General features: G+C 39.7%; 1 protein-coding gene across 4 annotated transcripts in view; it reads right to left on the bottom strand.

The window, feature by feature from the left end:
- Nucleotides 1-462: 462 nt before the first annotated feature.
- GPRIN3 (GPRIN family member 3) overlaps nt 463-11,926 on the bottom strand; it is a 67,126-nt gene continuing 55,662 nt past the window's right edge. For 3 of the 4 annotated variants that reach the window (XM_027060823.2, XM_027060827.2, XM_053217131.1), the window contains one exon: nt 463-11,821. In XM_027060823.2, the coding sequence (XP_026916624.2) occupies nt 9,383-11,707 (2,325 nt within the window). In that variant the 5' untranslated portion in view covers nt 11,708-11,821 and the 3' untranslated portion in view covers nt 463-9,382. The remainder of the gene's footprint in view (nt 11,822-11,926) is intronic. The other variant, XR_008296243.1, reaches the window with a different exon arrangement.

The following is an 11,926-nucleotide window of genomic DNA, read 5'->3' as shown; positions in this document are numbered from 1 at the left end:
ACACCTGGATGGCCCTGGGCAGGAGGCTGCTAAGCCTAGATGTGACATAATATAAGCTTGAATACAGGTGCTCTATGCCACCACAAGACCTGATGCACCCTGTACCTCCATGCCCTCCTGTATTTCCATGAATGTCAAGCTCTTATCACTTTCACCAAGCCAAGAGCAAAAGTATGCACACACACGCACACACACACACACACACACACACACGCTATATCATCAAGAGCAGGAAAAAAATCACTGCTTCTCATCTGCAGGTGTTGTTGATTCTATGGGAATTCTATTTTAATCAAAGGAAAAAAAAACCCTTTCATTGTAAATACTTTCAGCTCCACTGTAGATTTCTAGCAGAAGTGTGTCACATTGAAAATCAATTGATTCTAAACGTCTAGGGCTAAAATAACACTTTTGACAGCAGTGCAAAAGCAACAACAACAACAACAAAAAGAACAAAGTAAATTTGAATCTCTATTATGTTTATTATGGAAAATGAAATGCAAAAAATCATACTTAAAATTTTTTGAGGGTAAAACAAAGTCATCCGTTGAATTTCCTTCCTTCCTTCATTCAAAAGTCAAATTCAAAATGAGAGCAGAAGTGTATATAATTCCAAAATCTTGATCTATCCTTATTTAAATCCTAATATTCCATCTTTTTTTCTAGGAAATAAAATTTTATTGGTAGGTCAATTTCTGGAGGATGGGGACTTTCTTGAATAAACCATTTTATGACTTTCATATATAGACATCATGAAAAGATATAAATTTAGATTCTAATATTGATACATTCATAAATGGAATTTCACTTTGAGTACTACTGTTTTTTTCAGAGATTTAACATTACACTACACTTTTGGTCTTTCTCAGCTGAGTATTGACACACACAAATGATTTTCACATTGACAGCTATAATTTTTCTGGGTGGCATTTAAATTAATATACATCGTCCAAAATAATTACACGAATTTATCTTTTAAGCAACAGTAAATATTGACAAACATCAAGATTTCACATATTCTGCTCTTATAAACAAGTGTGGTTTTAGTAGTTTAAAAACACAGGCAGCTATAGTTACAGTGTTCTTATGATTGGTTAGCCTTTTATTTTTATCTAAGATACAAAGATGGCACATTAATTCTCCAAAACATAAATACATATTAAATATTATTAACTTTCTACTGAGAAATGGTTATATTTGCACTTTGCCACATGGAGTTCTCTATTAATGGAAACTCTTATATGTCCATTTATATCTTCAACCTAATACCCAGGCAACATAATTTTTAGTGTCAAGGAATCAGGGTCAAATTACATTAGATTTCAGGAACCAGATCAGACTTTTTGATCTCTAATAGAGTATTTCCTTTTAGGAAAAATGAGAGAAACTCAAACATCAGTTCACTGATTAGAATTGTGATAAGTTGACAAGTGTTGTCCAGTGTTGACATTTGCTGGCTAATGTCTCTCATCTTGTTATCTAGTCCACACAGTATTACCTGTTATCAATAATAGGAATTTACTTGAGTCCACTTGACGGAACTCCCAAATGCTCATATTCTATTATCCTGCCAACATCATCTGTAATTTAAAAAAAAAAAAAAACTTTTACTCTTTGACTTCTCTTTGGTGTTGCTAAACAACATTTTGCTCATCTCAAGAGAATGCGTACAATCATTTTCCTCTTCAAGGGATCATATACTGTTTTGAAACCTATGGATAGATCTCTAAAAAAAAGGTAGGGCTTTTATCAGCCTGTGCAAATAAACACACGAATAAATGTACAAATGGAGCCTACAAAACATAATTGATTTTCCCCAGTGTTTGTCATTTCCAGATGTAAAATTAGGTGCTTAAAGAACAGCATTAAACCTTTGAAGGTGCTCAGGTACCAGTCTATGATAATAACTAGATTTTCATAGTGAGGCAGGGCTTTCCTAAGCACCAAATCTGCTACCTGGGAGTATAACACCATTTAACGGGAGCATTTGATCCCATGTTAATGTATAGAAAACAGAACAGTCATGGAAAGATGCAGCTTTCAACTGTTGTAATTTGTGATTTATTTAAATATTAACAGTATGAATGAAATGCATTTATGTGTGTATATATATGTGGGTAAGCTATTTACAGTTATGCCATGTATACATTTTTATGTGTAGAAAATGAAAATACTCATTGATTAGCCCTTTTGAGGCTTTTGAACAACTGTTTCGTTTTCCTGCTTTCGTACAACTCTTTGAGGATTTAGGTTAATTCATACAAGGTATGTACACAATCACACCCATAGCATGTACATCCTAGTCACACACTTACCACGGAGAGGATGTGTGAGGAATGTAAATCAGGCCGGTGGTCAAAGAACTGACCTTACCTGTGACTAATGGCATGGTTAATTAACCTGGCAGATTTAATAACATGCCAGTGTATTGCCAATGTATTCAGCCTTTGTGATAATTATGTTACCTACTCTCAGAAATGATAAAACACACACACACACACACACACACACAAACACACACAACAGCCCTTTCTGACCTTCAGAAATGAAAGGACAAATTCTGTTACTGAATACACATGTACACTTCTGTTGGCTTTATTCATTTTCATACATGTGCCTACCCGATGACAGAACTTGGTTTTGAAATGGGACACGGCATGTTTTTTTTTCCTACACATAGAAAGAGAAAACCAACCACTCACAGACTATACACACTTACAAAATGTATTGACATACCACAACCGGCTACAGTATTATGCACAACATATTGTTCACATGTTAGTACAGCAGAGATAAATACATTGAGGAATTTAGGAATTATTAGTATATTTCTTTCTTGAGTTTTCAGGTCAGGCCCTGTTGACCTTTCTCAGCCTCAGGAAAGCTATGTCCAGATGTCCTTAAAATAAAAATTAGTCTCTCCTCTCCTCTAGGGATTGAGGAGCATGACTGTAATACTGCAATCTTCTGATTTACCAACATCAGTTTAAGATGTGATGGAAAACATGAAAAATAATTTACTCAAAGATGTGGCCTAAAAGAAGCGTTACGGAATCTCAGCTAAAATCATTAAGAGATCCTGATAAACGTGAGTAAGCTCCTTCTACCCATTCAACATAGTTTGCTTTGTACAGTCTTCACGTGATATTAAAGCAATGATATAAAACAGAAAAATCATTTATCCACTTAGAAGTTTGCTAAAAAATAGGCAATCTAATTTTTTAAAGTAACAAAGAGTAATGCTAGTAGTAATGTTAAAAAGCAAGCCATAATTTTCACCCTGCAAATCAGTGGGTGACATCCCCGCATCATAAGAGATCAAGAAAGAAGTTAGCATTTCTCTCCCACTTATTTCTCCTTAACACATGTAAATCACTAGGTTATTTCTCATCATAATTCTCACCATGCTGGTTGATGATTTGTATCTTTTTATGAAATGTAAAATAGTGACTTATTTTTTTGCAGCCAATTGATTTTGAGCTTGAACTGAAAAAAGGGCTAGTATTTAGAAACGCCCATCTGGAATATCATTTTCTGTAAGGCATTATTTGAGGCCCTTTTTGATATGAGTACTCATGTTTTAGTTATTTTACATTTGGGAACACATTTTTTTCATAGCTAAGGCTGGTAATCCTCTAGGCAGAATTAACTGAATTGCTTTGCTACGTGCAAGTGTCCAGAAGAGTAATTACTATATATTTAACCCCTCTGTTTCAACAAAGTTTCTGGTTGGATCTATCTTGAATTTTAAGCTAGCAAGACTTTTTGACTCCTTTTTCGTCTTGGCTAGCATTAAGACAGAGATGTTACCTTATCTCTACTAATGTCCACCGGCGCTGTATCTCTTTATAGAGCTCCTAAACACGTTTTTCTAGCAAGAAAGCAGAAATTATGCCTTTGCTTGTTTTATCCTGTGGGTTACAGTCAGTCTTCACGGGGCAAACCATGTTACATAATGGTGTGCTCGTATAGATGCGCTTGCTGGTATAACTGCCTCTTTTTGGCACATTATTGCTTGGCTTTAATTTCATTTTCAACAGTCTTTATTCTCATGATGAGTATCTGAGATTTCTGGGTCTTAAAAAAATAACAAACTTGTGAATAACATCTTGTTGCACCATTCTGGCCTCCATAGTCATTTCACCAAGGCCCATGGTTATTTAAATGTTCTTTATAATTATCTTCACCTTGACTTAACTAATAGTCAACAGTAATTTTTCAGGATTTTTTTTTGTTTCTATCTACACATATATACAGATGTATCGGATTTACTTTGAGAGGTTATTTGGTTGTGGCAAGTGAGTAGTTTAGCTGGTGAGTGTTCACAGTTAAGAGTAGCTGTAATGACCTCTGGCAGATGTCACTGATTACTTGTGAGACAGAATTTTTCCACCTCAATCCATCTTCATTTATGTCCTTGGTCATCGCAAATAAAGTTTATCTTATTTCTGCAGCCAAGGAGATTTTTTTTTTCCCAAGAGCAGGATAAATTTCATGGAAATGTTTCAGTATTTACAAGACTATTTTTTCCCCCTTTGCAAAAATGTCTTAAAATTTTGTAGACATCCTTAAGCCTGTGTGTCTGCAAAGATGACATTTATAATTACTCATCCAGTTGCAGAATTCCATTAAGAAGGCTATAGTTACAAGAATGGACAGGAGATTTAGCGTATCACCTGTCATCTGCCAGGTGGCAGCAGCTGACCCACATTTGGAGAGATTCAACCAAAAGGGCCACCCACACACAGCATCAAAGAACGTTGCTCACAGAAAACAAAATGCTCGAATATCAATATAAAATAGCAAACACTGAAGCAGACCTGGACAAGACTTCTGATTCACTGTGTAGACAAAACAGGGGTGGGGACAAGATGGTCAGCTCAATTATCTAAGATACTGCTGAGTTCACTGTATTATCATCACAAAGGGAAATTCGCAGGCTTCATTTCTCAAATACCGTTTAGGACAAAGCAGGAGAGAGTAAACAGTATCATCTCCATGGCAGCATCATAGCCGATTAGTAAATCAGACAGGAAGAGGCCCACACAAGGCTACTAGTGCCCAAGTGTCAGTAAAAACACATATACATATATGCAAACCTTATCCTAATGTATTGTTTTTCTTTATACTGATTCTTAAAAAGTAGACAAGAGATGTGGTGAATTATCTGGTACTAGAAATGGACCACTTTTTTAACACTTGCACAATATGTAGGAGGAATAGAAGATAATTTCTCACATTTTGGCAGCAAAACAGTAACAGTGGATACAGCAAAGGCCAAACAATTTACATTAACAGCATACTCATATATATCCTCTGTAAACAAAGTGTAAAGTCACAGGATATTATATTCTTCATGTGGTATATATTCTCAGAATGATGGGAACTCCTAGAAATGAGAGAAATAACATTAGAATAAGCTAGGAACAATAAAACCTCAGTACTCTCAGGATGCAACCAAAAGTCATTTCCTTCTTCTGTTTTCTACTTGAAAATGACAAGCTCCTATTAGAGATTTGGTTCCCAAATTCAGCCTCTAGGGTATATGTTACACATGCATATTCACTACAGTTTGTTTAAATTTTGAGATGTAAGCTATAATGTGAAGAATACTGGTATCCAAAGTACCAATTATCAGACAATTCTGAAGATTAAGAAGTCATCAAAAATCAAATTATATCGACATAGCTGAACTTGTCAAGGTAGGAAAACACACTAATATATTTTATAAATATTTCATTTTGGACGCAAACAAAAAGGATTCTCCGACCTAACAAAATGTTCAACTTATGCCATTGGTCCAAAACATAAATATAGAGCAGTTGGTCTGTGGCACCAAAGCCAGTAATCCAGAAGGACATAATTAGAAAAGCACTGAAGATAAACATATGACAGCTCAAGCGGTGCCATTTTTCTTGTGGTCATTAAAAATAGAAAAATCGACATTTAAATTAAAAATTCTAGTATTCACTGGGTAAGCCATAAAGCCTCTTAACATTGTAAATATTTCATTATCTTCCAGACACTGTGTTCTAATTCATCTCTCTTATACTACTTGCTTAAGAAATATTTTATATTTCCTCCACATATCTCAATGATTAAAAAACATTTTTTTAATTTTCTTTTTAACGTTTTATTTATTTTTGAGACAGAGCATGAACGGGGGAGGGTCAGAGAGAGGGAGACACAGAATCTGAAACAGGCTCCCGGCTCTGAGCTGTCAGCACAGAGCCCGACGCGGGGCTTGAACTCACGGACCTCGAGATCATGACCTGAGCCGAAGTCGGCCGCTTAACCGACTGAGCCACCCAGGCGCCCCTGATTAAAAAACATTTAAAAGGAACAGAACATCTAAAAGAAATTAAGGCCAAAAACAATTTTCAACCTGCTTTGTCATGCAGCCAGGCTAAGAAATAGCCCAACAAATTCAAAGAATCTGCTATGAAAGCTGTTTTCCACTTCCATTTTGTTGAACCAACCTAAGGAGTCACGAATGATGTGCTGCATGTCAATGTTGTGTCACAGATCGAAGTGAGGGAAAATTTTCAGGTTGAGGTTTTATGGTGTGAGTACTTGGAGTGTCATAAAGCAAAAGCATGGCTTGTCTTCAGGAGGCTTCATTATTTACCCACTCGGTAGTCTTTTCATTACTGTTTTGAAAAGCTGTTCCTTCTTTAAGATTCAATACACAACTAAACGAGAAAAGTTTTATACTATTTTGTGACAAGCTCTAGAGTGTGGCAGAAGTAAAAGTGAAAAGTAAAAATAAATAAATAAATAAATAAAGATTAAGAAGGAAAGGCTAATTCCAGTACCAAAGAAAACCAAAGTTACTAAATCAGATCTTAGGTTTTACTATGAGAGGCACACCGCAACGCTACATTTAGTTTTAAGTAACTTAATGTGATTTTCTTTTAATTTAATGTGCGACAAAGGTCTACAACTCTCTTAGGCCTCTGCCTCATTTTTAACTTGAGCTATTTACAATTTATAAGCTTACATTTATAATTTATAAATGTATAATTATACATTTCTAATTTCAGTATTTCTAATTCACGTGGTTACTCTAACCTCATAAGAATAAATATTACTACCAGATGCGAAATTCTTCCTTTCCCCCTATTTTAATACAGGAACAGCCTGTTCTGGCCCCTACACAGCCGAGGATTACCTGGGGCCCACCCATCTGGAGCGGGCGCTGCTGACAGCTGCTGCTGTGTACACAGGGTGTTCTCTGTGTGTACACAGCACATATGCCAACGTGTGAGGGAGACAGGCAGTGAGGAAGGGGTAGGAGGGACACGACACCCTGGCAAAAGCATCTCCAACAGAAGCCACACGAACACTGCTACAAACGGGTATTCGAAGCCAAAGAGAGAGTTTTAGACTACATCTCTAATCCTTAACAGTAATTTGATTGATAATCTGATGGCAATTTCTACTGTAGGTAGTATTCTTAATAGGGGCCAGTTGGTAAGAAATGGGAAAATGTGCCTAATTAAAAAATTCAAAGGGTGGCTCCAAATGTAACCACTGTGATTTTACCATTCTTAGGCTCTAAGAGTACTGGGGCTGCAGTCCATTTATGCAGTTGTCATCTACAGTCCTATTGCTTTAAAAGAAACCAGGGGCTATTTACTAATTTGGGTTGTGCTCTGTTTAGCATGTAGTGTTAAAGCTCAGGCACAAAAGATTTTTCCCTATATGCTCAGAATCTGCAAAAGAGAATTAACAAAAATAGAAGCCAAAACAGAGGTTTTGAGTTTACTGCACAAACGCCATTTATGCGTCACCAGAGAGAGAGAATACATGGATAGACGCTCTTTTCTGGCTCATCGAGGGGAATGAGCTCAGAGAAGGCAACCAGGGAGCACCCCTTCCACGTTTAACAATCTGACTTTCTAAATGCAAGGTGGAGACGAGCAATCTCTCTCCATGAATCTAGGAGGGGAAACTTTTCCAGGGCCCTGCCTCATCTCCCTTTTCCACACCCCTCCAACTCTCAAGCCACTACTGGTCATCCCAGCCCAGTGCCCTGCAAGACACTCATGGGTACAAATGAAAACCTCCTCTTCTGGAGGTAGGTGAGCGCCGAGCTCAAACAGGTGCCTATGGTTTCAAAATCTATAGCCCACTGGAAGCTCAAACCAGGTTTTAGTAAGGACCTCTTTTTTTTTTTTTTTTTACTGGGTTTGAAGGATGAGACACAATGGTATTTCTGTTAAAATCAGTAAGTTGACAGAGGCTACCTGTATACTACAGATGAGAAATTTAAGCAACTAGATGATATTAGTCTACCTACAAAAACATGAGGAAGTTTGTGTTCTATTTGGTGTTCACTACATTTTCTATTAGAAGCTACTGCACAAGCAAGTCAAAAGGAAAACACAAACTGCATCCTGTTTATAGGTGTTGAAATTAGACCCATTGCTTTTGTTACTTCCTTTTTTTGACACAGAAAAGGTTTCAACACAGAAACCTTAACACACTCAGCAGAATGTTTTTGGAGAACACCTGTACTACATAAACTTTAGTATATTTAATAACTTGATGACTCTTTCCAAGAATTCAGTTGCATGTACTTCCTCTAAAGAAATAAGAATTTCATCTTGTCAGAATCATAGAGACGCCCCTTGCCTTCAGTGCAGGAAAATCTGTAGATATAAATTCAAGTTTTATGTGGGCAGTATTCATATTCAAAAGCTCAGCTAATTTTCCTAACATAACTTTCTTACATTGATTGACGATATAACAAGGTTTACCAAAACAGTTATCTGCAGATGTTGACAAATATTAATTCATTTGGTATTGTATGCATTTAAATGCTTTTCCTTAATGTCATCTGGCTGAAGAGCAAGTTGAATTTATTTCACAGTTTTACATTATAGTTCTTATCGTCTACTTAAATTCTGTGTGGTAATAGCATTCTTATTGCAATATGACTAGAAAGTATAACAGTATTTTTGCTAGTTTTAATATTAAGCAGGGATTTTAGTGGAAACACCACAGTGTGATATGTCGAGGCAGTAATACAAAGTGACACGTATTTAATGATAGTGCTAGTTCTATAAGTAACATCATATTAAAAAATCCAGTGAATGTTATTTCCTCTTAATTAGGGTCATTAACCTTCAGTGGAGCTTTCTTCTTTTCTTTTGTTCTTTCTTTCAAATTGAAATGATATTTTTATTTATGGAGCCCCAATCAAAGGACCCAACAATTCTTAATAGCAACTTCCAATAGTTGATTCTTGCTTGTCTTCCTGGTCTCTCCAAAAAAACCAAAAAACAAAACCAAAAAACAAAAACTAAGTAAGCTTTGACAAATAGAGACACTTAGGAATACCATAAATATACACAAGGGTTCCCATACACATTCTCTTTCAGTCTAGCACAGAAGAAGGGGCAGGACGAACACAGCAGTTGGGGCGTCGAAAGTTCTGCAGCATGGACTGTAAAACACTGTGCTGCCTTCCTTTGAGCTTTTTATTTGAAGAAGTATCTGAGGAAATGGATCTCCGGGTCTGGCTGTTTTGAGCTTTGATTAATTTCTCATGTTCCCTGATTTGTCTTTGTAGATGGTTCTGGATTGCGATACCCAGGGACTCTGGGTCCAGGGAGGCACCATACACTTCCCAGGTCATGCCCTGCTCATCCCACACGACGTCCCTAACACGCTTGGACTGTTTCAACTGCAGCTTGGAGTCGGCACCCAGCTGCTTTTTCTTCTCTCCTGGGGTGAGTCCCACCTGGGCGGCAGCCGCGGTCACATTTAACTTTTGCTCCTTGAGGAACTCGCTGACTCGGCTGGCCCGCCGTGGGCTGGCTTTGACCAGGCGAGAAGGGGTCCTCTTGCCAGAACCTGGACTGGAGTCACCCATGGAATCGGATGGGAGGCTCAGGCTGGTGGCTGTCTTGGTCTGTCTATTTTCCTCCAGGGTACCCTCCTGGTTCTTCCTCACTGGGGAGGGCGTAGGACTAGCAGCTGACCCAGTGCCTCCACTTTCTTGAGATTTAGGATTGAGCAGCAGGGTTTTGGCCTCTGCCCTGGCCCTGGCATCAAGGATATCGGTGCCTCTACATTCTTGTTTTACTATCTGAGGAGATGCCGGCTGCTTCTCTCTTGCATCTCCTTTGTCAGTGGGATCCAGGCTCCCGGGCTGGTCGGCTTTGTTGGCAGGACCACAAGAGTCAGAGAGTTGGCAGTCTGGGTTTGTTTCGTGACCATCTGTGGTTTTCACTGCAAACTCAGATGGCTTGGTTTCAACTTTCCTCAATTCATGATTTGTTTCCGTTTGACTTCCCGCACTGAAAGAAATCTGGTCAGTGGGGCTGGCTTTCAGGGACCTAGAATTCACACCTGAAAGCTGTTTAGAGGTGGGCTCTTCCCTTGCTGGGGTCATTCCCGCAGACCCTGTATCTTCCTTACACAGATCCTGAGTATTACCGGATGCCACGGTGATGGATGAGATCTTAAGGACCTCGCTCGGTAAGCTCACCAATTTGCATTCCCCTTGGAGAGCTGTGGAAACAGCAGCAGCTGCCTGGATGTGCACTTCTGGCATGATGCCGGGGCACGGACCTGACCCTTGTGGGGAGTGGATGTTGTCAGATAGCTCCAGCGTGTGGCTCCCACTGCCGCTGCCATTGCAAATGACACGCAGCTGCTCTTGTTCCAAACGCTCAGGAATTGGGGTTTCCTTTAAGAATGCAGCGAGGATGCTGGGGCTGGTGGAGACCGATCTGCTCTCCACACTTGCCACTGCCTGCACCCCAGCATCTTGCCGAGCCCTGTCGGGAGCTTCCGTGACCTCACTTGCAGCTTCGTTGGTCATTGTACTTGCTTCTTTGAACCTTGACACCTGATCTGGAGGACGTGTGGAGACTTTGCTAGTGAGGTGGGGTGGTTGAGGTGTCACAGAAGTCACAGACTGGCTGTCTGAGGTGGTGGCTGAGGGCTGTTTGTTCCCTGAACATCCTTCTTTCGCGGGAGAGTCACAGGACCTTGTCTGGGAGTCGCATATGGCTCCTGGCCTTGCCCCTTTGGGTTGGCCTACAGGAGACGAGGGGTGACTGAACACCTTGGCTGCTGTATTTGCAGTCTGCAGCATTCCCTGGATTGTTTTTTGAGAAGAAAAATCACAGGGCACTTGGTTTTTGCTGTTGCTCTGGGTGCTTCCCACAGGGCAATGTGACTTTTCAGGTTTTTCAAGAATCTCCCCATCCGTGGTTCTCTGTGTTTTCAGCAGAGTATCTTCAGGTCCTGATAAGGGGCTGGCATTGAGCTGGTCACTTGGGGTCGCCTGGTGGGTGTGTTGGTTGGCTGGCATTGTAAATGCTTCATCTATGAGATCCTTTCCTGCTGCAGAACATGGGGCTGGTGCTGTGGGCTCACTGCTTCCTGGCAGCTGGGTATTGTCAGAACTGCATGGAGGAGACACTTTTTCCACCTCATTGAAGACACCAGGAGAAGACATGTCTGGCTGGGTGGTCTCATGCTCAAAGGCCTGCATCAGGACCTCAGCAGCTGCACTGGGGCTGAGGTCTGGCTCTGCGGGAGTGCTGGAAAGGCCATTGGTGTTCTCACACAAGACGGCTGGTGGAGACCGAGGGGAGGCAGGCTGCACTTCTTCTAGATCCTCTTCTTTTCCAGAAGCTGTGATCAAGGAAGTTTTAGCTGATCTCAAAGGGTCAGGTACAGTCCCCATGGAATTCTTCTTCAGGAAATCCTCAGAGCTCTCCCCGGAACAGTGTTCCACCTGGGAAGCAGTTTTAGCTCAGTGTAGGGACGGAGTCAGGGACGATTCCTCTGAAGGATCAATCTGTGAATCAAGGAAATAGTATGATTAACCCGGTACAGCATTTAGGGGTTGAAAATACAGCAAACTAATTTGTACAAGATCTTATAAGCACACTAAACCTTTTCC

Source organism: Acinonyx jubatus, chromosome B1, assembly GCF_027475565.1.
Source record: "Acinonyx jubatus isolate Ajub_Pintada_27869175 chromosome B1, VMU_Ajub_asm_v1.0, whole genome shotgun sequence".
Lineage (NCBI taxonomy): Eukaryota > Metazoa > Chordata > Mammalia > Carnivora > Felidae > Acinonyx > Acinonyx jubatus.
Note: the sequence above shows the minus strand (reverse complement) of the source record. Positions and strands in the feature narration are given on the sequence as shown.